The sequence below is a fragment of the Macrotis lagotis genome, chromosome X (assembly GCF_037893015.1).
Source record: "Macrotis lagotis isolate mMagLag1 chromosome X, bilby.v1.9.chrom.fasta, whole genome shotgun sequence".
NCBI classification, from domain to species: Eukaryota; Metazoa; Chordata; class Mammalia; order Peramelemorphia; family Peramelidae; genus Macrotis; species Macrotis lagotis.
The window spans coordinates 452,460,849-452,487,678 of NC_133666.1; the positions used below are offsets into that span (position 1 = coordinate 452,460,849).

General features: G+C 36.7%; 1 protein-coding gene across 2 annotated transcripts in view; it reads right to left on the reverse strand.

Annotated features, from left to right (window-relative positions):
- LAMA3 (laminin subunit alpha 3) overlaps positions 1-26,830 on the reverse strand; it is a 231,751-nt gene that overhangs the window by 98,608 nt on the left and 106,313 nt on the right. Inside the window, exons 1-7 of one of the 2 annotated variants that reach the window (XM_074200328.1) lie at positions 17,835-17,927; positions 15,845-15,963; positions 11,920-12,046; positions 9,902-10,041; positions 7,982-8,097; positions 7,400-7,611; positions 5,263-5,467 (exon numbers count right to left, since the gene is read on the reverse strand). In XM_074200328.1, coding sequence (XP_074056429.1) covers positions 5,263-5,467; positions 7,400-7,611; positions 7,982-8,097; positions 9,902-10,041; positions 11,920-12,046; positions 15,845-15,963; positions 17,835-17,856 — 941 coding nt within the window. In that variant the 5' untranslated portion in view covers positions 17,857-17,927. Of the gene's footprint in view, positions 1-5,262; positions 5,468-7,399; positions 7,612-7,981; positions 8,098-9,901; positions 10,042-11,919; positions 12,047-15,844; positions 15,984-17,834; positions 17,933-26,830 lie in introns of those variants that run through there. The other variant, XM_074200327.1, reaches the window with a different exon arrangement.

The window sequence follows — 26,830 nt, forward strand, 5'->3', positions numbered from 1 at the left end:
GATTATAAAATCCAGGGAAAGAAAATAGTCTGTAGATCAACAATCTGGGACACAAAAAAGTTAAGTGCTTTGCCCACAGGTAGTATGTACTGTAGAAAATCCAGAATTCAAACTTAAATACTGTAACTCATTGTTCACATCTCAAGTTACTCCAGAAGTCTCTAGGTAGAGACTTTTATGAGTAGGAAAGAGCTTGATGACTAGGAGGATATAGTTGGGTCAAGGGCAAGAATGGGATAAGAAGGTGAATAATGGAGGTTAGAAGCAAATGGAAAATAGGATGATGGAAAGTCAAGGAAAGAAAGATGACTGAGCATACAAATTTCTATGCAAATATAGTAACAAAGAAAAATATTAGTGTGTGTGACAAAAGAATAATAATATTAAAATGTTTTATGCTATTGTATTGATGTCAAAAGATTTAGATTGGGCAGCTAGGTGGTGCAGTGGATAGAGCACCAGCCCTGGAGTCAAGAGTACCTAAGTTCAAATCTGGCCTCAGACACTTAATAATTACCTAGCTGTGTGATCTTGAGCAAGCCACTTAACCCTATTGCATTGGAAAAACTAAAAAAAAAAAGGTTTGGGTTCAAATCTCCCCTTGTTCTTTAGTATCTGTGTGACTTTGGACAACTTATTTTACTTCTCTGAGACTCTGTTTCCTAATCTATAAAATGAGGTAGTTGGACCAGGAAGGATTCTATCAACTGTATATCTAATAGAAAGAACATTGGATTTGAAGTCTAGGTTTGAATCTAGGCTCTGTCATTTTCTACTTGTGTAATCTGGGAAATATTGGATTGAATGGTTTTTAAGGTCTCTCCCAGCATTAAACCCTGGGGTTTATGTTTATGTTTCGAAACCCTTGGGTCCTTACTGCCCAAAAATAAACCTAATTTTGAGATATTCCTTTAAGGTGAAATTTCTGCTTCTAAGGAAGTGCCCTGATTGACATTTCAGAGGTTGCCTACAGGAAAGCAGATTCCATCAGATGCCCATCCCATGATTCGGAAAGCTCCAGGACAGTTGCAGTTCACATGAAAGTCATCTCTAAGGCAATGGGCAAAATGCCAACAATTATATAACAACCATCATAAAAGATGTATACGAATGTGTGTATGAACATACATTAGAAATTCTAGCCAAGATGGGCAACCCATTTTTAACTCAATATGCACTCTGGAAAACAAATAAATGGAAAGGACCTCAAACTTAACTCGGCATTCAAAATCCCTCCCCCATCCATATATTAACAATTATTCAATGTGAGATTAATATATGCATAGCGCTGTCTTAGACATTGTTGTGAATTGTGGGGGGAGAGAGACACTCCAGAGGCAATACAATCAAGACAAATTAACCTCCTGACCTTGAGGAACTTAAATCAGTAGTTAGGAGCCAAAACAATGCATGAAGAGTTAATCCTGCATATGGCTGGGTTTGTGAGACTCTATCTTTGTCAGGGGGACCAGGAATATTCTAGATTATCTGGAGCATAGTGCTTAGGTTTTGTGCTTTGCACAATAAAAGTTTTTTATTCAATCATTCATTCATCCATTCATTCATCCCTGAGCCAGTGGTCATGGAACCATGACATGAAAACTGAGAGACAGTTACAGAGATTGTGGTAACAAAGCAATAAAAGCTTAAAACTAGGGCAGAAGCAGTGAGAACAGGAAGGAAAGGGAGATTCGAGAGTCATACTGTTAGGGTCCGAGAAAAGTCCCCAATTACAGAACAGAGGCACTTGACACGATGGAGATGCAAATAGAAAGGGTTTATTAAACTAGCTCGAGCTAGGGTTCCATCCTAGGACAGGGCTAAGATCCTGGAACCCTGAGTAAAGTGAGGAGAGACCTTATATATGGTTCAGTAGGGGATTTCCAAGCATCTGTTGGTTGTCTTGAGATAGTGTGGCATGTTATCATTGAATGCAGGTCCTCGAGGAGGTTCCCCCATTGCATGGTCTGATAGATGACCAGGCAGAAACTTAGGAGCGGAATTTAGGCAAAAGTTCATAGGTTTTGAAACTCAGGGTCTTACATTACATGAGATCAGGAGACAGATTTCATGGTAAAAGTCATAAATGTTCCAGCATTTTGTGTTTAGGTACCTGTTGCCGTTTTGGCAAAGCAGATGCTCATATGTGGGCATCTAGTGGGGACAGTGCATACAGTTCCAGGTCTGAAGACAAGAAGATTCTTTTTTCTGAGTACAAATCTGGCCTCAGGCATTTCCTAGGTGTGTGACCTTGCACAAGTCATTTTAATCCTGTTTGCTTCATTTTCCTCATATGTAAAAGGAAGTGGAGAAGGAATGGTAAACTGCAATATCCTCAAACAGGATGCTGAAGAGTCAGACATAACTGAAAATAACTGAACAACAAAGCTGCCCATTCAAGTTCGGATGAGACTGAGCTGTCCACAACTCCAATTTATCTAGAAGAACAAATTGGCGGAGTAGCCCAGGTTACCCCTCATCTGGCTAAAAAACTTATGGGGGTTAAGGAAAAAATGTAAGAAATTATGGTTTTATGATTCAGTTGCATGAATCTTTCCATCATGATAAAAATATCCAGAGAGAGAAGTAGAAAAAATTTGTTGAAGAAAACCCCAAAGTTAGTTATGCAAACTTTTGACAATTCTGCATGTATAGACTATGATTAATTAGACAGGATGCAGGTCTGAAACAAAGTTCCAGAATGGGGGAAAAATGATCAGAAAATAAGTCAGCAGAATAGCTTTAATTTGGGAGGGTGGGTGGAGAAAAAAAAGATCATGGAAATCAGGAATTTCAAAATCCATTCCTCTTGACAACTGTTTTGTTGCTTTGTAGCTGCTATTGCTATTGCAGTTGTTTTAAGGAGACTTTAGTACAAGTAAAAGAGACATTCAACTCAGTCTATTGTAAGAATACTTTCATCAGGAATTTCAAGTGGCCATGAAATCATTGGCATAGATGGACAGAGTTATCATAATTCCTATGAAAATAAAGTTCTGTAGTGAGGTGACTTACAAGGAAACAGGAATCTGACTTGAAATTGGAAGACTAATAATAAATGAAAGGACAATTGCTTTTCCACTTTCAAAAAAACAAACAGAGAGAATAGGATCTTTCATATGATACTGGTTAGTACTGGAAAGGAAAATCCCATCATTAGTAAACATTCAAAGTGAAGGTTGAATCATTAAAGCTCTATGCATACCAAAAGGACATTACTGAAAGATCTCTTGATCATAGCAATGAAAGACAAAAATAACAAAAAGGAAGTAAGACCTCCAGGAGTTTTGAAATGCCACCATAAGCATGTTATGACATTTCAAGGTGTAGTATAGGGAACATTAAGAAAAAAAAGAGAGAGTTGGAACTAATGAAAAATATTAAAAGTCTTATTGACTACAGAAACATTGCACATTATTGAGGCTTACTCTTGATCCAGTTCCTGGCATAAATGAAGGAGAAATTTCACAAAATGAAAACTGAGAGATGAGGAATACAGAAAAAGCTAAAGCCTTTGTCATCAAGGTATTTGCTACAGCAAGAAAAAAGAGAAGAGAAGAAAAAACCCATCTCCTTCCATATTTGAAGAAAAAAGAAAAGGAACTATTGGGGAGTGACTTGATACTGCAGAGAGGAGAAATCAGAAGGAGCAAAGTCTCAGTGACTATAGAAAGGAATGGGGTGGGAGAAGATGTAGATGGGTTAGTTTTAGAGACATTATGATATTTATACTTTTCCCTCTGAAATTAGAAAAAGTGGAGGATACATGCAAAGAAATAAACAGAAGTAAAGAGAAAGACAAAAAAGGGATCTTTATATATCCTCTGCTCCATCAAGTAGGTGGTATAATTATCTGGGACAGGCAGTGTAGCCTAGTGGGAATAGGATGGGCTTAAAATCAGAGCTGAATTTAAATCTCAACTCTGATACTTCCTAGCTGTGTGAGTCTGGACAGATCACCTAATCTCTCTTAGACTCCTCATTTTCAAATATATGAATAATGAAACATAATAATAATAATAATAATAATAATAATAACAACAACAACAACAACAATCTATCCTACACTATTGCTGTAAGGATCAAGAGATGACATATATATATATATATATATATATATAGGTTCTCCATAAAGCTTAAAGGAATTTATAAATGCATATAAAATTTATATATATATATATATATTACATATATATATATAAAATGATTTGTCAATAATTATTATTATGTACTGGGAGGATAAGGGGAGAGAAGATTGAATTCATGATAATTATGTGGTGGGCTGACTCTAGGGAATTAACAAAAGATGAATAAAAGAATCATCATACAGCTGCCAAAGAAAAGTTGAAATAGGACAGCAGAAATGTTTTTTAGCACAGATGCATCAGAATCAATTATAGTTATAGTCTGGGAGTGAGAACCAAGAAAGTTTGGTTTTAGCAACAGATGGAGCAGTGGATAGAGTGCTGGGTCTGGAATCAGGAAGACTATCTTCATGAGTTCAAATATGGCTTCAGACACTTACTAGATGTGTGGCCCTAAGCAAGTCACTTAACTCTGTGTGCCTCAGTTTCTCATCTGTATAATGAGCTGAAGAAGGAAATAGCAAGCATTACAGTATCTTAGCCAAGAAAAATCTGGTATGGGGTCATGGAGAGTTGTATAGGACAAACAACAAAAGTTTGGTTTGATTGATGAGATTGAAGTATACCCTGAATTGTAATAACCCAAAGTCATTTCTTTTCATAAAACCTTCTCTTTCCATAAAGATTATTGGAATATTGTTAGATGTTACAAAAGAAGTTTTAACTTTATGTTTTTAACTTTATGTTCATTGATTTTAATTTACTTTAAAAACATAAGCTATGCACAAATTGAATCCGCCTCATTTTTGTTCTTTAGAATATCTTTGGGAGATTTAGATTTGCTACCAAGTCATACTTCTGACATATTTAAAAAAGATATTCTTCAATGGAAGTAAGCCAAGTATTTATCACAGAGGCAAATAAATGTTTTCATAAAAGAATCAACCAATCAATCAACAAACATTTGTTAAATCCTTATTCTAATAAAGAAGAGAAAGTTGAATTTTTGTTATAACTATGGCAAAATATTACTATTTCCTATAATTATCAAATTGAATCTATGAGGCAAATTTGGTGCCCAACATTCCACTGCTCCTCAAGAAGTGCTCGATATCAGTGACAAATCCAGGGAGAAGAATTTCATCTCTTTTACCATGAGTCACTTATAGTAACATACCTGCACTGTCCATTGATCCCATCACACTCGGGGGCTTTGGCACTTATAGCCCCTATTCTGGAGCAATTGCAGCCTTTGCATCCAACCAATGGGTGGTAACTGAAGGACTGCTTCTCACATATTTCACATTGAGGCTTGACTGTACGAGGGGGACAGATGCACTTTCCAGTCATCTCATCACAAAGGCGCCGGCCACAGTGGCACACTGGACAGGAGACAAATGAATCTATCTCAGTGGGACAACTATGACCCATTTATGTTACTCTCTCCCAAGTCTATGTAACTGAAAGAAATGTTTCAAAGGGACTTGATGGGCAAAAGACTTTGCCTTATGTTCAAAGGATCACTTTCTATGGATATTCTCAAGGAGGTTCTTATTCCCTGGAGCCCATGTTACTCAGCAGTCTCACTAAGCAGTCTTAATACATTATCTTCGATTCATTGTGACAGTTCATGTCATCCAAAAAGCTGCCTCTCTCATTAACAGTTGTTGTTCATAGGAATAAGTAGCTTTAACTACAATTAGCTTACAGAGAGAGAAGAGAGAGATGATTTGTAGATAGATGTCTTGGGTCTGAATCCTGAATACTACCTTGTATGACCGGGCAAGTCATGTAAAGCATTCTATGGGTCACTGTTTTGTTATCAGTAAGATGAGAAAGTTAGATTAGATGACTGGTAGGTTTCCTCTCAGGTCTAAATTTTTGAATTTATGATCCTATAGTTATTTTTCATCACCATAGTGTCATTTTTGTCATAATTCTAAGAGAGAATGGGATTTCCCTCTCATTAATCAATGCCCACAGAACAAGGCAGCAGTGATGCTATCAGTTAAGGGCTATGACTTCTACTCAGGAACTCCATCTTATGCCTCTCTTAAACTTTCCTCATGTTCCCAAATAACTCTGATCTCTAGGTAGTGGTCTCAGTTTTGGATAACATGAATCACAGAATGCTTTTATAATTAGCTAACTGATTTCTAGAACAACAGTAAAGAGGTCCAGGCATCTCCATGCTCCTCCTGAGTTTTCCCCTTGACTTCTCTTCATCTTGGAACTAGATCATAGCTCAGAGAAGAAAGTGACCTAACAGATGCCCATGTCCTCATTTCATCCCAGTTTTGCTATTTACAACTTGTGTGACTTTGAGCAAATCATTCATTTCTCTAGGTCTCAGTTTCATCTGTAAAATGAGGGATTGAACTAGACCTTGTCCAGGGCTCCCTTCTAGTTCTAAATTGCTAGGATCTTATGACCTTTCTGTGTATCTGCCAATACCTATTTGTGAGAGAGATAAACATTATTCTCTTGTATATAATAACTAATTATATTGGGACCAAGATTTTACCCTTTTCTACTTTCTTATCCAGAAATCAGCTGGTGAGGGGAAATTTTTCAAAAAACATTTCTTCAATCAGAAGAGCTGAAATCTAATCAAAAATAATAAAAGAAATTCCAAGTTTGGGCTAATGAGTGTATTCTTGCTCATTATGTTTGTTTAGATAGGTCTAGGGAAATGTTGATCCTCCCATTTCTCAGACTGATAGTATGAAAATCGGTAAGTATCTGTGATCAAGATCCAAGTCTCTTACCCCAAGACCCTATAGTATAGTATAATCTCTCATTGTAATATTCATTTTCTCAGTAATTGTTAATTCCAATCAGAATTGATTGCCACCCTGAGGAACACCTGCTCTTTCAAGGGCATATAAACTGAGTCCATCACTATGATGGGTAATTGCTTTAAGAGATATGGCCAACAAGATTAGGGGAAAAATGTAAAACTCAAATAATATCTTTAATAAAAATAAATTTAAATAAAAAAGAGATATGGCCAAATGCCATCCTTTTATTAATAAGCATACCGACAGTAATAGAATGATTAAATTATCCAGAAATCAGGTCTCTTGAACCTTTTTAAACACCAACTTCTTCACTATTTGAACTGGGATTTCTTTATTTGTGAATAAAAATTAATGTTTCTAAGACATTTGGTACCTGAAATCATTCATTTTTATCCTTTCCCTCCTGGCAGAACTGATTGTGCAGCATGAGTCACATCTTTACTTTCCAAATAAACAAAGAATTGAAGAAAGGGAGAATGAAAACACTCCAGGCCTTCCAGAAGAGGAACTCACATTTGCAGAATGGAAAACCATAGTAGCCAGTTTGACATCGGGTACACTGACGGCCAATGACATTGGGCCGACACTGGCACTGTCCCCCCTCCGGGTTACACATAGGGCTTACAGCTCCCATCACATGGCAATCACAAGGTAGGGCTCCTTTGTTATAGAAGGCAACCAGGGAATGAGCAGAGTCCTTACAGAATCTTGATGATGTCAGAGGGCTAGGAAAAAGACAAATAACATCCTGTTGTCCTCTATGCTGCTCTCAGAAAACATCTCCATTAACTGCTGCTGCATCAGTGACTCAAAAGCACTGATGACAAATTTGCACAGATGGGCATTCAGAGAGGTCAATTTAGTAAATTGGTCAATTCAGGGAAACGACATGCTTACCAGAGCTTCCAGATTTGTCATTTCAATTTTGGCTCAGCTGCCATTGATGGGAGAGCAGCAGGGAGGGTGGGTGATTCAAGGGCATAATACCATTGAGATAGCAACTTTGTTTTAGTTTGAACATGTATGGCAGACTCAAACTTTCAAGGTGCATAGACTGCTCCCCCAAAATGGACTATTTCCCAAAGTGATACTTACTCAATATAAAAACTGTTTCCTCCACAATTATTGATAAAATCAAATGACTTGTCCACTGTCTTCTTGTAAAGCATATGATAGTCATAGTTCTCTGCTGGAACAACTAGGATATGGCCCTAAAAAAAAGTTAGACATTACTAAGTTAGACATTAATACCTATTCAGTGAGTTAGAATTATAAACACAATTAATCCAAATTTATACAATAATTTAAGGCTTATAAAGAAATTTCCTTCTAGCAGTGCTGTGTAGATAATGAAAATATTCTTGTCCCTATTTTTCAAATGAGGAAACTGAATTGAGACTTTAAGTTATACAAGATTAACAAGTATCATAGCTAGGAACTCAAACCAAGATCTCCTTTGGATGATACAGTAAGATTAAAAATGAACTATAAGATTATACCCACTTTAAAATACATGTTGCTCTTTGGTCAAAAGTGTATATAAATTGAAAGGTTAAGAAAATAACAGTGACTCAGTCACTTTAGTATCCTCCCTCTCCTCGCTTAACAGAGTAGTGTTTTCTAACATTGATGGGATTCTTCTTTGAAAGTGATTCCTCTCATTAAACACCACTCCTTCTATAATATCACTTTGTCCCTATAAAAGGGAACATATGGTAACATGATATTGTCCCAACATTTGTTCTCAGAAATTATCTCTGTAAAAATGCTACATAAGTATTGAGAGCAGAAGTTGACATTTTTGTATATCTTAATCTTAAAAAATGAGTAAAAACATTTAAAAAGAACCCAAAAGCCAGTTCTCTAATTTTAAACATAGCTATAATATTTATTAAAAAACAAAACCAACTTTTTCAGCATCATACTATTGTTGCAGAGTGACTTTTTAAAATTACAAACTTGGAAGAAAGGACCTATAGTCTTTTGTATCTAGGGACCTCAGTTTTAATAGCTACATTCTAGATATAGGAAAAAATATTAACAAAGGTATAGAGATAGGAAAAATACAAAATGTATTTAGGGAACAGAAAATCAGCCTGACTGAAGACTAGAGTCATTTCTGTTCAGTGAATGCATTCTCTATCCCAGAGATCTTGCCCAGAACGGCTTGATCCTTTTAGCCCTGGGACTCCTGCTTATCCATCCCACCACAGCTTCTTCTTCCTCCCCACCCCCATCCTGTCACCATCCTCCTTGGTAAGTGTCTCTTATGGCTCACAACATCTAGGCTGGTTCTAACCATGCTTCAGTGTACACCCTGAGCATCTTCTCACCTTTTACCTTCCTGAGTGTATATTGCCTTGCTCCCTGATTTCCAACTCTGGAATCATTAAAGGAATCATAACTATCATTCCTACAGAAAAAAATGTGTGCCTAACTAACATTTATATAGCACTTACTGACAGATAGGTGGCACAATGAATAGAATGAAGGCCCTAGACTCAGGAAGACTCATCTTCTTGAGTTCAAATATGACCTTATTAGGCACTTACTAAGTGAGTGACCTGTTCATCTCAGTTTCTTCATCTGTTGAGAAGAAAATGGCAAAGCACTCCAGTATCTTTGCCAAAAAAACATCAAATGGGGACACAAAGTTTGAACATGACTGAAAAAGCAGCTGAACAACATAATAAACTTGGTTTGGGATACGTTGAGTATAAGATACCATTAACATATCCAGGTACAGATGTAGCCATCACACCTATAATATGTGACTGTGTGTAATTAATATATGTATACATATATGTCAAACATATACTATTATGTTTGATATATATATAATATTATGTTAAAATATACAGAACAATTGTTTACACACTTTTAAAATTATCAGTATTATGCCTTGAACTGACTTTATTGAGATATATTTTTTAAATAAGCAAATATAAAAATGGTAGACCACAGACAAATAAAGAGAAGGAGGAACAAGCTTGGGGAGAAACAAGCTGAACATACCAACATCAAGGATTTTCCATCTGGAATCTTCACAGTCACTGAGAAGTCTGGTTCGCGGAGATCCAGGTTAGTCTGGCTCTCTGCAATCACTAAGTTTCGACAACCAAACACTTGAGGGCAGAAATAGGCATTGAAAGTACCTGTACCAAGATGGAATCAATTCAATTAAGAAGTATTTATCAAGCACCTGTTTCATGCCAGCCATTCTGCGGCTGGGAGATCGGCATGCCCCTCCCTCTCCCTCCTAAAAAGTTGCTACCTTTAAGGAGTTGACTTTCTAATGTCATAGTAAGTCTTAATTTATGGTTACACTGTACATATATAAGGTTCATACAAAGTAGATACAAGGTACCAGCAGAGGAAAAATCTGAGCAATCAGGATATATTTCCTTGTAGAGTTTTGAAGGAAGAGAGGGATCGATTTATCTCCAAGTTTAATAAATCATGCTACTTAGGTTTCTTCCAAATCATGAAGCCAAGTCAATCATCAAGCATTAATTAAGTGCTTACTATATACCAGGCAAGTGCTAAGTACTAGGAATAAAAAGAAAGATTAAAGACACTCCCTTAAACAAGTTCACATTGAAATTAGAGGTGATAAGTGCAGAGAACTGTACATACATACTAGATATATACAGCGTAAATGAAAGGTCATGGCAGAGAAAGGGCATTAGCAGAGCTCCTGAGAACTGAGCTTTAAAGGAAACCAGTGAGTCAATGGGGAGGAGGAGGTGAGAAAGGGATGCATTCCAGGAATGGGGAACAAGATGGGGAAAAGGCAAGAAACTAAGAAATGAGGGTTATGTGCAAGAATGTCATTATCACTGAACTATAGTCTATGTGGAGAGGGGAAAAGTAATAAAAGTATAAGGATAGGAAGAGGCCAAGTTGTGAAGGACTTTTAGAAACCTCCACAGGATTTAAAATTTGTTCTAGAAAGTAATATGGAATCAAAGGAGTTAATAAATATTGACATAGTCAGAGCTGCTCTTCAGGAAAATCCCTTTGGTAGCTGTGTGGAAGATGACTTGAAAAGGGCTGAGAGGTTATAGTGTCCAGTGGAGAAGTGATAAGGGTGGTAGCTGGGTGAGAAGAGAATTGAAGGTGTTATAAGAGATACTGTGTAAATAGACATGGCAGACCTTGGCAGGAGTCAAAGTGAGCATGAAACATGGGGTAAGGGAGGGAGCAGTCAAACAATTAGGTCTAAATCTCAAAGAGATCAAAGAAGGAGGAAAAGGAGTCACTTTTTGTAGTAGCTCTTTTTGTAGTGACAAAAAACTAGAACTAAGGGCTGACTGTCACTTGGGCTTTAGCTGAACAAATTAAGTCACGTAGACGTAATGGAATACTATCATACCAGAAGAAATACTGAAATGGAAGGTTTCAGAGAAAACTAGGAAGACTTGTATAAACTGATGCAGAGTAAAGGGAGCAAATCTAGGTGAACAATATATATTATAATAAAGGTGTAAAAACAAATTTCTTTGAAAGATTTAACATTAAATCCAAAATAAAATTCCAGAAGAACAATGATGAAACAGGCTCCCCATCTCCTGAAAAGGTAATGAATTCAAGATTCAAATATGGTGAAATGGGCCATTTCTTTTGCTTGAACATACAGATTTGTTGCAGAAATTTTTTTTAATCAGGGGTGAGGGTATAACTAGTAGTAAGGGGAGAGGGAAATAAATGCTTATTAATTTAAAAAATCAAAGAAAAATATATATTATTAAAAAAAGAATGAGGTATCAAGGTTGATACTAAGATGGCAAACGTGGGTGGATAGAAGGACAGTTATGGCCCTTAATAGTCACAGAGAATTTCCAAAAAAAATGATAGATTTGTCTATGTGACATCCAGTTGGTGGAGCAGAACTGGAAAACTTAGGGAAAACTAAGACTTTATAAGAGCCTCTGAGAGTCAGTAACTGAAACCATAGAATTCCTCACTTAGTGGCAAGAAACTTGGTAAGAAAGCAAAAATCTGCAGTGGTGAAAACAGACATGGAAGCTCACCTGACCACAGCTGCCCTCCCTCTATAACCACCTGTGCAGGAAATGTGGGATGATCTGGCTGACAAAAATTGACAATGAAGACATACTGGCCCAAGTGTGGCACTCTTCCACTCAAGGTAACTTGATTCTAGGAGGGGAAAAGGCAACAAAAGAAATTCTCAAATCTAGCAGCTTTGCTGATTCAATTCAGTAATTAATCAAAAAAACATTGAAGAGCCTACTGAGAGCCAGGTATTAGTGATACAAAGACAAAAATGAAAATCTCTGTTCTCAAGGAACTTACATTCTACTTGGGGAGATAATGTACATAGAGTATGGGTAAATTAGGCAAGGAAGGCTATCTGTAGAACAGGAGAGGGGATTTTCCATTCTGTGGGTCATATGGGTATGATGTTGTGGGATTCAAAGTTCAATAAATCTAACAGCTTTTTATGGGTGAATTAATTAAATGTTTGACCAAATAGTCCTCGAATGATGTTATAAATATCCAAATGGCCCTTAGCAGAAAAAAAAATGTTCCCCATCCCTGTATATTTACTTTTGTGTAGACTAAAGATGGTGATACATGAACAGATTTTTGAAGGACATAGGGCAGTCTATATCTTTAGCAGATATTTATCGTATTTCTAAAATGTCCTTGTGCAATGTTCTTGGGACAAAAAGACAAAAATGAAACACTTCCTTCCCTTAAGGGCATGAATCTTGGAGTCCAAAAATAAAGACCCTTCAAAGATCTATGTCTCAACAGTGAAGGTACCCACTGGACCTCCACAAAGCATAACCCAGTAAGACAGGCTCACAATTACCAACTTTGAAATTTTCTGTGTAAGCATTTGTTGTCATTGTTAGCTTGCTTCAGTCATGTCTAACTCTATATGACCCCATTTGGGATTTTCTTGGCAGAGATACTGGAACAGTTTGCCATTTCCTTCTGAGGGTTACGTGACTTACCTAGAGTTACACTACTAGTAAGTATCAGAAACAGGATTTGAATTCAGGAAGATGAATCTTCCTTGCTCAAGGTCCAGCCCTCTGTCCACTTTACCACCTCACTACCAGTGTGAGCATTTATGTCCCATAAACAAAGGTTTGATTTATTGATGGTTGATAAATTAAACTCTAGACCAGTGATGTTAAAATCAAATAGAAATGGATCCTAGAGTGCTGCATGTTGACTTAAAAAGCCACAAATCAACATCATTGTTTTATTGTATTTTATTTTGTTAAAAATTTCCCTACTAGAGAGTCTGACAACTCTGTTCTAGACTTAAAGCAATGGAGAAAATGTTAATAATTTGAAAATCTGGTTGAAAGTTTAACCAGCAGTCTTCACATCCCAATCTGAAACAATTTCTGCAACTGAAAAAGTAATCACTCAATGGCTAATTTTGTGATGAGTCCATCATTGTGTGCCCATATTCAAAGTTCTATCTGCTTATAGACCTTAACAGTCAGTGCTTTGCTGGCAGTACCTTCAAGAGTCTATGGTCAAGGTGGCTAGGTGGTGCAGTGGATAGAGCACTGGCCTTGGAGTCAGGAGTACCTGGGTTCAAATCTGGCCTCAGACACTTAATAATTACCTAGCTGTGTGGCCTTGGGCAAGCCACTTAACCCCATTGCCTTGAAAAATCTAAAAAAAAAAAAAGTCTAGGGTCAGCTCTTCATCAGTGAGGAGGTACTGGTATAGGACTTTGGAATAAGACATTTGTAAATATAATGTTATACAAATGCTGAGATTCTGACCTACTGACTAATTGTTTTAGTGGATGTCATTAATTAACCATATGTCCTATCTAATCAATTATAATGTGATCATTTATCAAGCACTCACTTTATGCAAAGTCCTATGTTAGGGGTTATGCACATCCAGAGAGGTTTAAGACCTATTCTAGACTCTAAAGTCTAGTGGGGGGGGGGGGGATATAGAAGAAATAAAAATGTGAAAAGTTAAATAATAATAATACAAGGTTTACATAATAGAAACATCAATGGTCAGTTCATAACCTTGGTCCCTTTTTCTCCCTCTACCCATCAACATTCAATTAGTTATCAAGTCTTGGTTATTCGATTTTCACAATGATAGTAACTGATATTTATATGGGATTACTCTAAGGATTATATAACATTTTAAATATATGATTTCATTTGAGCCTCCCAACAAACCCAAGACTTTTGAGAGTCCCTTGGTCAGCAAGGAGATCAAATCAGTCAATATTTAAAGCAATTAATTCAGGCTATTAACGGGAAAGTCAAATCCTGAAGCTGAAGCTTGAACACTTTGGCCACCTAGGAAGAAGATGAGACTTGAAAAGACCTGAGTCAGAAAATTAGAAGACAAAAGGAAAAAGAGGATGGAGAGGAAGAGATGAATCAGGAGTGTGGTGGAAACAATAAATATGAACTTGGACAGATTTTGAAAGATAGAGAAGGACAATAGGGCATGGCATGAGATGGTCTATGGGGTCAGGAAGGGTCACACGACTGAACAACTGAACAACAAAGACATTAAAGGAATTATTAGGACTCTAGGAATTATTGGTACTACTTTACAAATGAGGAAATTCAGGGTCATTGTCACAAAGCTAGTAATCAAAGATTTGCACCTGAGTCTTTCTAATTCCAGATTGACAGTTCTATTTAATACACCAAATTGCCTCTTGATGGAGCTCTTATATTTAACTCATTCTCTACGCTTAGACAACTACTATCCTATTCAAGTTTGTCCCTATCACCTCTTGGCTGAAACTTCTGCAATGTTTCCCTAATTCAGTTACCTACTTCTGGTCTCTTTCCTCTCCAATCCATCCTCCCCATATAGCTTTCAAAATAAGCTACCTAAGCCTCAATTTTGACTGTATAAGTGTCCTTCCATTGCTTCCAATGCAGTGGTTCTCAAATATTTTGGTCTCAGGACCTATTTATACTCTTAAAAATTATAGAGCACCCAAAGAGCTTTGATTTATGTCAGTCATAGCTATGAATATTTACCATATTAGAAATTAAAACTGATAATTTAAAATAATTATTTAATTAATTCAAAATTAACAATAACAAAATATTACCATTACATGTAAACCTAGCAAACATTTATGAAGATTAAAAACCTACTACATTTTACGAAACAAAGACAATTGACTAAGAAGAGTGATGCTGTTTTTTATAAATTTTTCCAAATTTCTTTAATGCATTTCTTTTGTAAAAAAATTTATTTACTTAAGGCAATGGGGTTAAGTGAGTCACCCAAGGTCATACAGCTAGAAAATTATTAAGTGTCTGAGGCTGGATTTGAATTCAGGTCCTCCTGACTCTAGGGCCAGTGCTCTATCCACTGTGCCACCTAGCTGCCCCTAATAATTTAAGAATTAAATGAATTCTCATATCTACTTCTGCAAAATCTAACCTCACATAGAAATGTAGTTGGAAAAAGGAGAAGTGTTTTAATAGGCAACTATTAATCTTAGCATGATTATGAAAACACTTGACCTCCTGAAAGGGTCTTGAGACTCCTCTGAGGTCCAATGACCATATTTTGATAGCTACTGCTCTCAAATTAAATGCAAATTTCTCTATCTAGCATTTAAAACTTTCTCTCTTCTGACTCCTTTCCAGCCTAAATTCATACTACTCTTCTTGATGAATTCTACATTTTAGGCATACTTCCCTATACAACTTACATCTACCCAATAATATAATCTCCTTTGGTTTAGGAATTCATTCTGTGGTGTGTGTGTGTGTGTGTGTGTGTGTGTGTGCACGCGCACGCGCATATGTGCGTATGTGTATATGTATGTGTGTATGTATGTGTGAATGTGTGTGCTTGCATGCTAGAGAGATGAAAGAAGTTTCATTTTAGGCTGAAATGGCCAAGGACGTCTTTTTGGAAGCCACATTTGTAATAAGACCATAGATATAAGAAATGAACTACCTGTTGTGACTTCAGGATGACTCCCTGGAACACAGATTCAGATGGTGAGGGATCCACGAAAGGAAGCATTCCACCACTTAGTGCATCCAAAACCAATGCTGCTGGAGGAGTTTCAGGTGCTAAAAGGACACAGGAGGAACTAAAAATAGAATTTTAAAATAATTCTTTTTCTGAAGGACAGGGTGAAAACCAAGCATTACATCTAGATAAAAGGAAAACACAAAGAACTGTCAGTCAATAGCTCTTAGCAATGATATCTTATAATTCTGCAATCCTTTTCCCAACCAGGTAATGTAGGTGGGACAATTATTATGACCCCAGTTTTACTGATAAAGAAAATGAAGTTCAGAGAGCTTTCTTTAGTGATTTCTCTAAGATCACACAGATTGTAAGCAGCAGGGCTCCATCCTCCTTATTGCTAAGCTTAGGACTCCACTCTGATGATCTGCTATTCATAGCATTGTATCAGGTAAGTAAAATAGAGGGGGAGGGGGATATAGAGGACACAGAAGACAGAACAATGGCACAGTGATAGGAAAAGAGTACCAGACCTGGAACCAGGAAATATGAGTTTGAGTTCTGTTTCTGCTACTTAAAAGCTGGGTGACTTTAGGCTCACTTTAGCTCTCTGGCTGCTAGATGGCACAGTGGAGAGGGCTGAGCCTGGAAACAGAAAGAACTGAATTCAAATCCAGTCTCTGAAACTGGGTGACCCTGGGCAAGTCATTTCATCTCTGCCTGCCTCAGTTTCTGCAACTGTAAAATGGAGGTCATAATAGCATCAACCTCACAGAGTTGTTATGAAGAACAAATGAGATAATATTTAGAAAGCACTTAGCATGGCATCTGGTGCTTAATAAATGTTTCTTTCTTTTCTTCCTCAGTGTGAGTTTTCTTCCCTGTAAAATGGGATGGGGGCAGGGGGGCAGGGAGAAGTGTTGGACTAGATGATCTTTGAGGCCTTCCTTTTCCAACTCCAACTGTCTATGCCCCAAGCTCAAGGATTTCATAGGATACATAACAGATGTCAAACTGTACTTGCATCCTGTCTGAATGTTCTGATCAAGAGACTATTTTTTTTTTTGCCCCAAAGTACCTAGGTTGGTCTATCACCACAATGTGGCCAATGCAAGTGGTCAGGATGTGGAGAAAAAGCTGATTGCTCAGTTTCAAATGTGAACTAAAATGAGAAAGGCTGGAAGCCCTCTGGCTGGAGCTAGAGCTAGCTGTCCTATTAGTAGTCATGAGATAATCGGAAAAACACAAGAGATAATCGGGGTAAACATACTCTGAAAAGCAAAACTGCACTATGCAAAAATAACAGATTTAAATTGATATTATAATTATGCTATATTATATTGTAAGTGACATGTCTTTTGAAAACAGACAGATAAGAAACAGAGGAGAGGCAGAGTGTACTTCATTTATATCAGATTCACACCCTGATTCCCATTAGTCCTCCCTAATTTCTCCTAGGTGTTGATGCAAAATAAGCCAATGTCTGCTTTCCTAATTGCATATAGAGATTTTTTTAAAAATCCTTACAAAAAACAAACCCATAAAACCCCAAACAAATACAGTAGGTAACTGAGGAGAGGTTGTGATTATCTCAGCTTTAGTAATGAAGAGACTCAGACATGAAGAGAAGATAAAAGGGCTTGACCAGTCACGTCGTGAATGAATCAGAGCCGAAAGAAGCTCAGGAAAAAGCTTGTCCTTGGGGTGCTGAGTCTATGCAACTTCCCCTGAACACTGATGGTTCTGCTTCCTGATTCTGTGGCCTTCTGAACATACTGTAGAGATTAAGCTTTTGATTTCATTTTATAACAAGCACTGACCTTTAACAAAATGACCTATGATCATATCTGAAGTCAAATGCAGTATTTCAGTCACAAAGGGATCAAAACATCCTGCTAGGCACACCTCTGAGTTCAAGTCTTTCTCTGTGTTAGAAAAGATTAAAGGGAGAAAGGAAAGAGGAAGCACATACCTTTGATTAGCAAATCGCCCATAACTGGCAATGCAGTGTACACCAGGTTTCACATATTCTGTAGAGAATTCACCCACTGGTATAATACAAATTTGGTGCTGTTGAAAGAAAATAATGCAAAAGGTACAAATGCTTATGAGTTCTCAGGCAACACAAAAATTTCATTCAAAGAGTTATTTTTTTAATCCTAAGACATTCCTTATATCATAAATTAACTTTAAACTTTATTAAGCATCTGTGTTATGGTAGTCCCTCTGGCATTACTTTGAGCTACTCATCTATTTCCCTTGAAATAATGTTGAGAGACAGCTAGCTCTCAGATTCTGATATGTTAGATATGATGATGAGGATAAAACTAGATGAAAAGAATATCCCTTGAAATGACTGTACTTGTATCCTTAGCATCTGATATAATACCCACCACGTTGTGTTTTAATCATTACTGGTTGATTATTTGATTAATTGCCAAGGGTCACACAAGTTCTCCTCTTTTCACCAAATTAGATGTGCATCTCCTTTCAAATAATTATTGAGGAAGTTGTCCCCAAAGAGAAGCACAAGTAATGTATCCAGAGAGGAAGATGTGTTACTCAGCTGCTATTCTTCCTAGATTCAACTCCACAAAAGAAGTTGCCCCACCCAGGACATGTTCATCACTTCCAATCTCACCACCATGCCACTAACTCAAGCTCTGACTGACTCCATCTCCCTCAGTCTCCTCTCTATCTGATTGGAGGACAGGGGGGTGGAGTTCCAAACTTTTCCCAATGTCTTCCTTTAGAGGACAGATACTGGATTCTCCTGGGTCATTTCACTCTAAACTTTCTGCTCTTCTTGATTTCAATCTCTTAGAGCAAGTCCTATCTCTGTCTTCCTTCTTCTCTCCCTTTGTGTGTTGTCTCGCCCCATTAGATTGAAAACAGGGGCTTTTTTTTTTAATTGTATCCCCAGTTATTATGGCACATAATGGGCATTTGATAAATGTTTATTGGATGGATTAATCAGAAGGTGGGTGAATAGGGTTGAAGATTAATCTAAGTGATCAGTATCAAGTTTGTGTCTAATTTGTGACAGGTACTGAGTTAGATACTTTGGATACAGAGACAGCTGTGGAATGGTCTCTGCTCTCAAGTTTACATTCTTCTTTTATATATTTAAATCAATAAAACACAATTCTCCCAATCCAGCATAGTCTTCCAAAAGGAAATAGAGTACTTCACAGAAGAGAAATTTGTCTATGTGACTCACATTTAAAAAATATGAATTGTCTTCATTAATAAAAGATTAGTGATAATAACAATGGGGGCAGCTAGGTGGTGCAGTGGATAGAGTCAGGAACACTTATTTTCCTGAATTCAAATCCAATCCCAGACACTTAGTTGTGAAATTCTGGGGCAAGTCAATTAATTCTGTTTGCCTGAGTTTTCTCATCTGTAAAATGAACTGGAGAGGGAAATGTCAAACCACTACAGTACCTCTGCAAAAAAACAACAACTCAAATGGGATCAAGGAAAGCTGGACATGACTTACAACAATAACAACAAAAATTAATAATAATAGCATAACTAATTAGATAATATTTATATATAGTGTTTTAAGGTTTGCAAAGCATTTTACATGTTTTCTTATTTGATCCTTACAACAACCCTGGGAGGTAGATACTACTATTATCTCCATTTTATGGATGCGGAAACTGGGATTGTGGATGAGGAAACTGGGACTTAAAAGAGATTCAATGGCATGCCCTGAATCATACAGCTAATTACTTTCTGGGGGGTAGTTATAAAATCCTGTTGTTTTTTGAGTCTTCCTGACTCCAAGTCCAGCATTCTGTCTCTTGCATCACCAAACTACCTCAGTAAGTCAATATTAGTCAAAACAAAAAACAGTGATGGAAAAGAATGATAAAATAAAACCTTACCTTTAGCCCATGGCTAAAAAGAATGTATTGTCAGGTACTCTCTGACAAGTGCACTCTGACAGTGCACCCATGAAGTGAAAAAAGAAATCTATACATAATTTCTTTATAACTTAAATTCCAAACATTGTGAGATAAGTTTTTAAAATTAAATTTCAAATAGAATCTGCAAGAAGATAATTTTCTTTCTTAATGGAGGAGGTGAGCTTCAAATAGTGCTGCTCCAATTAGAAAGATCCATTCAACTGTTATTGGGAACAAAAACTTTGGCTTAATGACAGTCCTAACATGGAAATTATCCTTGAAAAACAATGAACTCTTGGGGCCGCTAGGTGGCGCAGTGGATAGAGCACTGGCCCTGGAGTCAGGAGTACCTGAGTGCAAATTGGGTCTTAGACACTTAATATTTACCTAGTTGTGTGGCCTTGGGCAAGCCACTTAACCTCATTGCCTTGCAAAAAACCTAAAAAAACCCCAAGATAATGAACTCCCCTTGGAGAACAATGGAAAAAGTATATATTGTTTGGTATCAAAAGAACTAAATAGGGTTTTGGCCCTAAAAAAATCCTACCTGTTCAAAAATCAATGCCTTAAAATGTAATAAATGCGTTAAACATGTAAGAATTTTTTTCATAATTTCATGAGAATTTTCTTATGAAAGAAATCCTTATCAAACAATCAGCAAGTAGTAATTAAGTTTGACCAGGGTACACAATATCATGGGATTGTGGGGAAAGTATTAGAAGGGGAATCTGAGGACCTTCCTTTGAGTCCTAATTGAACCACCTATGAAACTTCAGTCACTTAATCTCTCTGGATTTTTCTATAAAATAAAGAGTTTGGACAAAGCTACTTCTTAGGTTTTTTCTATCTATAAATTGATGATTCTATTATTCTATCACACCATGCTGGGTGCTCTGGGAGACACAAAAATAGTAATCAGTTATTCTTTTCAGCAAGCTAGTTGTGGGGAAGAGGAGGAATAAAAAAAACTATGTAAAAAGAGAGTAACATAATACATTGTGTTTAATTAGGTGTTCAATTTTGTGGCACTGGTTATTAAGGCTTTTAGTGCTGGAGACCTAAGAAGAATATATCATGAAGAACCAGAGTCCTGAGTTTCATGAGGCCTTGACAGTAGGGTAGAAGGAGGAAAAAGAGTATTGCACAAGGGGAGAGATTAGGTATGAAAACATATTCCTAATTAAGTGAGGAGACCTACCTAAGATTGGAAACAAGAAGTAGAAAACCTATTTGGATAGGCAGTATAGAGTAGTTCAGGTAGCTGGATGGCATAGTAGAGTGCTGTGCCTGGGGTCAGAAAGACTTGAGTTCAAATTTGGCTTTAGTCACAAACTATATGATCTTGGGAAAGTTACTTAATCCTGTTTGCCTCAGTTTCCTCATCTGTAAAATGAACTGGAGAAAGAAATGATAAACTACTCCAGTATCTTTGCCAAGAAAACCCCAAATGGGAGGAGGGGTGTTGTAGGACAAATCTGACAAATGACAGAACCACCACAGTCACCTAAGGTAGGTCAGTCAATAAACATTAGGCCCCATCCTAAATGCTGGGATATAGAGAAAGGTTGGATAAAGTTATCGATTTGCTGAGTATGGGGTGTTTCAGCTTAATATGTTTTCAGATTATTTTTCAGCTTAATATGTTTTTCAGATTGTTTTTTAGATTTGTAGATGAAGAGAGTGATGTAGACAGGGTTATGATATTCACCCAGGATCACAGAGCTAGTTAGTATCTAAGGTCAGATTTGAACTGAGGTCATCCTCTCTCCATACCCAGTGCTCTATTCACTGTGCCACTTATTTGTCTCAATAGTAATAAAGAATTGTTATTATAGGTTTTGAAGCATTAGAAAAACATGATGGAAATGATGTTTTTTAGAAGATTAGTTTAACAATATGATATACAGAGTAGGTTAGAAGGTGAAACATTAAAGTCAATGAAGTAAAAGTCTATTATCTAAGCAAGGAGGTGATTGAGAGCCTGGAGAAGGCTGGTGGCAGTAGGAATTGAGAGGCAGGTATAAATACCACAAACATGTTGAGGGAACATTAAACAAACTTGATGAATGACTAAATATGGGAGAATAAAGAAAATTAGAACTAGAAAGAGTCTCTGAAATTCTAGCCCACTTTACAAGTGGGAAGTAAATTCCTAACATTTTGGCATCCCAATATTTGTTTTCTGATAGGGTCTCCAACACCACTTATCCCTCTTCCACTAAGTAGCTGCTCACTTGGCTGGTAAGTTAGCAAAACTCACCCAGCTTTCACAACCACTTTAGTCCTTAGATCCCAAGTAGCCACTTCAACTCAGACTCATCAGTAGGCCACTGGTCAACTGATAGAAACCCACTCAACCTTTGACCATCCTCTCAGTTCTATGTCCTGACTACAGGGCTTCCAATAACACAAACAAGTTCCTTACAAGTACTGATTACATCAATAAGTGAATATCCTGGAACTAACCAAAAGAAATTTAATGATACCCCTTGAAGAAAAAAATCCCAAATTGCAGGTAATTACATCAAAGAGAAAAATGTAATCTTAGGATAGAAAATAACTTGTCAGCAGATTCATATTTAAACTATTTTATAAAACTTAAAATTTGTCCTTTTTCAAAGATGTTTTTAACCTTCCTTGGTGATCTCCAAAAAAAATAGTGAAAAACAGATATATAATATTTCATAGGGCAGATTATTCAAGTTATGAAGAATTTGCTATCAAGTTCTAACGGATATTGTCACCTATTATGCTTAAATAGTACACATTGTTGATCTCAGTTTCCAGGAAGTAGGAAAAATAAACTCTAAAATTTTTACCTTTTTGATCTAAATGATGTGTGATTTAACTAGAGAACCTTCTGATTTAAAATGGTCCTTTTGTCTTGGTAGGAAAATGAGGAAGTTAATTCCCTAGCCAGTTAAATCCCAGTCTCCAGGAATTAGAAAAAATAAAATCTTTATTATCCTGTTCCAAGCCTCTGATTTAAACTGGTTCTTTTTCTCAGTAAGAAAAATGAGGAAGTCAGTTCCCTGGATTGTTCAATTAATAGAGGATGAGTGAATTGAGTGAGTCAGGGTAGAGAAATTCAACAGCCTTGAATTTTAGAATGGTCTTATTATTTTGTTTGCTGTATTAAAAATTCTTAAAACATCATAGCTACATTGAATATAACTACATTGAAATGAAGGTGGTATGCTTACAATGTAAGGGCAACCAAGTTGTTATATGGATAGAGTATTAAGCCTGGAGACAGGAAGACTGTCTTTCTGAGTTCAAATCTGGCTTCAGGAAGCTGTGTGACCCTGAGCAAATCACTTCACCCTGTTTATCTCAGTTTTTTCATCTGTAAAAATGAGCTGGAGAATGAAATTGGAAACTATTCCAGTACCTTTACCAAAAAAAACCCAACCCAAATGGGGTCAGATACAATTGAAAGACTGAACAACAGCAGACTTACAATACAAATAATTTAGATGTAAATAATATGGTCTTTCAAAGCTTAGTCTAATGTTTGGATTATTCTATTACTCTATTCTATTAAGACAGATAATAATAGTGCCTAACAGTTACATAGAAATAATGTTTGGAAAAGCATGTTACATATGTCATCTCAATGAATTTTCAAGTCAACCCTGGGAGATGGGTACCACAAGTATTATAATGCCCATTTTGTGGATGAAGAAACTGAGGAATAGAGAGATTAAGAGATTTGTATTTGGGTCTCTAGAATCTGGCACTTAATAAGTTCTTAATAAGTATGCACCAATTTCTTGATTGTTTACCTTGAGTCCCACGGCTGATTCCAGAAGCAGGATTTAAGTGCTGGGTCCAATATTCTTTCCACTATTCTAAAGCTACACCTCATGATCAAGAACTCCCTCTCTGACTTAACTATCATGGGAAAATAGAATTCAATCAGTCAGCTTCATTTATTGGGAAGTTCAATAAATGTATACATCATAGGGAATGTTGAAAGAAACAAATAGATTCTTTAGTATTACAATGGGATGAATGATATTTGTCCTTTGTACTCAAAGAAGACCCTGACATCAGGGAGGTGATTCCATGATATACATGTGAATTGAAGTCCAGTGAGAGAGTGCTGTGCTAAATCACTAGCCTCATTTTTTTCCTCTGGGGCTGACTGGGTCCAGTGGCCAGATATGAATTGGGATGTAAGACAATCAGGATTAAGTGATTTGCCCAAAGTCACACAGCTAGGAAAAGTGATTGAGATCAAATTTGAACTCAGGTCCTCCTAACTTCAGTGTTGACGCTCTAGAGACAGAGGTTCTGGGCAATTAATAGTCAATTTATTAATTAAGCTAGCAAAAAATCAATAAATTGATGGTCTGTGATGTCTCTCAGAAAATCAAAGCCCAAACCAGGGAGAGCCAGAAAACCTTAAATATTTTCTGAAAGGGAATGTATCTAACAAGTGAAAAACAAACCTTAGGGAACATTTAAAGCAGAAGCTTTCAGCTCCTGCTGAACTTGATTATGAGACTCAAATGCCTTCAGTAATCTGGACAGGGGAATCCACTTTTATCCAGACCGCTTTGGATTTCCTCCTTACTGGGATACCCTAAATTCTAAAGGAGGGGTACAAGGACAGGGCCTCTTTTATTTGGGGGTAAAAACTCGCCCAGACTGAACTCTGTTTACACTGTAAATAGAAGTCAGATCTCCTAGGTGGGTGGGATCCCTTCAAGTTCCCAGAGTATGTTCTCTGAAAGAGAGGGTAATCTCATCAATCAGTCATGTCTTTTAGAGACTCATTTTTTATTGGGGTTGGGCCTTAAATGAGTAGATAAAAGGAGAAAAGTTTGCATCCTAATTTAATAATCAGTTATTGATGACAAACTAATAATTTCTTTCACTACAAAATAAGACAAAAAGTTTCTTAAAATAAATTTATTAAAATTCAGGAAAAGAGCTAGTTGTCTTCACCTTGCAAGGAAGACAGTGTCAATAATTTTCATCAGCTCAGGGCTTCTGAACCATCAGAGCAGGAGTAGGAAGGTTCAGCTCACTGGTGTATAAAGTCAGTGGAATCTTTTGGTCTGTCACTGCCAAGGCAACTATAAGGGGGGATTTGAAATTCAATAAGTCTAGGAGCTTTTTAGGGTGAATTATTAAATGTTTGACCAAATAGACCAGGCTAAGTTTTAAGTTGTTAATTTCATATGGCTTGTGAATGACTTTACAAATATCCAAATGACCTTTGGCAGAAAAAAAAGTTCCCCACCCTTCTTTTAGAGAATAATGAAGGAGAATACTTCTTTGTGGTGTTTTTTTGGTTTGTTTGCTTTGTAATATTCTCAAACATTCTGGAACCTTACGGCCAGGCAATTCAATTATGGGTAGAATTCTTAATGGGGATGTTTAAATGATGACTCAAAGAGAAATTTCTGGTTCTTTGACAATGCTCCTATTCCCTGAGATAATTTTAGTGTTCTTGACCACTCTCTCTCCTCACACTCTTAGCATCTTATTCTACTACCTTTATTATTTCTTTGCTTTCAACATTCATATGTTTTCCCTTTTAATATAATACCAAAAATAAAGAGTTCAATTATTCTGCCAAATTCCCCTGTTTATCATTGATTGTACATAGTTGGTTGTTGCTGTTGTTTGAGATCTATGATTTCATTAGTGTGGGGGATTCCTAGAATGGAAACTCCCTCCAACAATACCATCTATAACAAAGCTTCTTAAAGATACTCACTAGTTTTATGTATATGACATTGGACAAATCACTTAACCTCTCTGTGCTCAGTTTTTCATCCATAAAATGGGGTTAATAATAGATAAGAGTTGTAATGATAAGATTAAGATTGATCCTGCTTGCTTATCCTGTTTACAAGTAATTGATTTTTGTCTTGTAACTGCTTAAATCATGTGGGGTTGTTTTGGTCTCTGAACTTAGTTCAGAGTTCAGATGGCTTGTAATGTTTTAAAATGTCTCTGTTCTTGCTTCAAGGAATTTTGCTGACCTTGGGAAATGTGTTTGAATGGAAAGAGATCCAGATATCTTTTCATCACCAAGTTCTTCTTCAAGGACGTCTGGTTTGCTGTCCAAAAGTCTGGATTGCTACCTCACACCTACTCAAAAAAGCACTTTCTAATCTAATGAAAGAACAAGATGGGATGAAGTGCAATCTTGCTAGCATCCATCACCAACCTTCCAATCAATCATATTGTTCCGTGCACTTCAACTCTGACCAAACATATTGCCCTCAATCCCATGATGTCATCTACCCTGTTTTGTCCTTTGTTCTGTCCTCCCTAAAACCTATATAAGAGGAATTGTCCTTTAGCTTGGGGTCTTTGGCATTCATGGAGACAAGTCATTGGCCCATTTATTGACAAAAAGCAAGCCTCTGCTAATAAATATTATCTAGTATGGAGAGCTGCCTCAGTTTATTTTTTTTTAGGTTTTTTTTGCTAGACAATGGGGTTAAGAGGCTTGCCCAAGGCCACACAGCTAGGTAATTATTAAGTGTCTGAGATCGGATTTGAACCCAGGTACTCCTGACTCCAGGGCTGGTGCTTTATCCACTGCGCCACCTAGCCGCCCCTCAGTTTATCTTTTTGCTAAATTCCAATTGCAATGGGAGTGAGGATAAAATGAGATCATATTTATAAAATGCTTTGTAAACCTTACATAAATATATAAATGTTAATCATCATTATCATTATTATTATCTTTGCATGAGGTATATAACATTGAAACAATAATAATAATAATAATAATAATAATAGTAATAATAATAATAAAAGATAGCATTTATATGGCATTTTAAGGTTTGAAAAGTGCTTTTACAAAGATTATCTCAATTTACCCAAACAATTACCCTGGAAGAGAGATGCTATTATTAGCCATTTCACAACTGGGAGCACTGAGACAGACAGAGGCTAAGCAGCTTGCCCTGATGAATGCAGCCAGTCACCATCTGAGGTGAAATTTGAACTCAGGTCTCCTTGACATCAGACTTTTGTCTCTTCACCACAAAGTTGCCTCTAATTTAGTTATTATTTACTGTTTAAT